The sequence below is a fragment of the Dromiciops gliroides genome, chromosome 2 (genome assembly GCF_019393635.1).
Source record: "Dromiciops gliroides isolate mDroGli1 chromosome 2, mDroGli1.pri, whole genome shotgun sequence".
NCBI lineage: Eukaryota > Metazoa > Chordata > Mammalia > Microbiotheria > Microbiotheriidae > Dromiciops > Dromiciops gliroides.
This window is the reverse complement of record NC_057862.1, coordinates 350,168,430-350,169,746: the sequence shown is the minus strand read 5'-3', so window position 1 is coordinate 350,169,746 and position 1,317 is coordinate 350,168,430. Positions and strand designations below refer to the sequence as shown.

General features: G+C 48.7%; 1 protein-coding gene across 1 annotated transcript; it reads right to left on the bottom strand.

The window, feature by feature from the left end:
* Positions 1-251: 251 nt before the first annotated feature.
* LOC122738652 (ceramide-1-phosphate transfer protein-like) lies at positions 252-922 on the bottom strand. Its single transcript, XM_043980629.1, has one exon. It carries the CDS (start codon positions 831-833, stop codon positions 252-254), a length of 582 nt encoding a protein of 193 aa, XP_043836564.1. The 5' UTR covers positions 834-922.
* Between the last annotated feature and the right edge of the window lie 395 nt (positions 923-1,317).

The following is a 1,317-nucleotide window of genomic DNA, read 5'->3' as shown; positions in this document are numbered from 1 at the left end:
CTCTCATTCAAGGATCCTCAATGATTCTTTGGTGCTCCCTGCAGAGAGCCACACGGCCCTCCAAATACCCATTCCTGGATGTGATGGCCAAGTCCAAGTTTGGTGGAAGATGGGGGAAGAGTATGATCTGACACATCAGTAAGTGCCGGATGGCAGGGGTGGCTATGGTAGGAGGGTCAGCCTGAGTCACGGCCTGCCCTCAGTAGGGCAGGTCCAGCAGGGTATGCCCTTTGAAGGGCTTCTGGGTGATCTCATAAAGGCATAGCTTCATTCAGCATCTCCACGGCCTCCTTGGGTGGACCCACATTCATGGTTTCCAAGAAGGTGTTGAGGCCAGGCAGCATGCAAAACACCATGGTGACAGCCTTGTGGATGATCCAGGGGTGGTAGGTGACCAGGGTGGTGTTGTAGGAGTCTGTGTAGATGACCAAGGTCTTGCAGTCCTCGTGGCTGGTCCTGAGCCCCTCCAGGAACACCTGCAGCCAGTGCAGGGCCCAGTGCACATGCAGGATGGCACGGCAGCCAGATTTGGGGTGCTCAGAGTGCTTCTGGAGGTTCACCAGCTTGTTGTCCACCTCATATTGCAACATAGACTGGAGGCTGGAGTAATTTTCTTTCTGGTCACTGCTGCAGAACTTCTCCATGATCTGAATTTTAGTCATCACATCCTTTGAGATGAAGGAGAAGATGGTGCCGAGGTTGTTCAGGAACCTGACAAACCCTTTCCAACCAGTAATGTAAGGGTCCATGAGCACCTCCTCCTTCTCATTGAGGCATTGCTTGAAACTGACCAGTACAACCTTCAGGTTAAAGTCAGGGTGCTCATCAGCCATGGTCCAGCACAACCAAGGATAGATGGGGAAGGTCAGAGGGGAGGGGATCCCAGGGTCTTATTCCTGGCTCTTCTGTCACTGCCTCTGGATCCTAGGGTCACATCCTGATGCTCATCAATTGTATTTTTTAAGGAATTGCTTTCTTCAATTTTTGTGCTTCTTTTTCCAGTATAACTCGCATTTCTCTCATTTCTTTTCCCATTTTTGCTTCTACCTCTCTCATTTGATTTTTAAAAGCCTTTTTGAGCTCTTCAAAGATGACTTTTTGGTCTTGAGACAAGATCATCTTCCCACTTGAGGCTTCACTTATAGGCATTTCGAGAAACTCGTCTAAGTTTGTGTTTTGGTCTTCTCTTTGTTATGGACCTGGAGTACCTCACAAATTTTCTGGGGGAAATCAAGGAACCTTCTCCTTGAGAAACTAAACCAAAGGACAGACACACCTAAAGAGATAAGCTGCACCTGATCTGGACTGAGATAACTC

Bases quoted from the DNA above. Each gene is read 5' to 3' on its own strand.
- LOC122738652 (XM_043980629.1), bottom strand. From the start codon at position 833: ATGGCTGATGAGCACCCTGACTTTAACCTGAAGGTTGTACTGGTCAGT.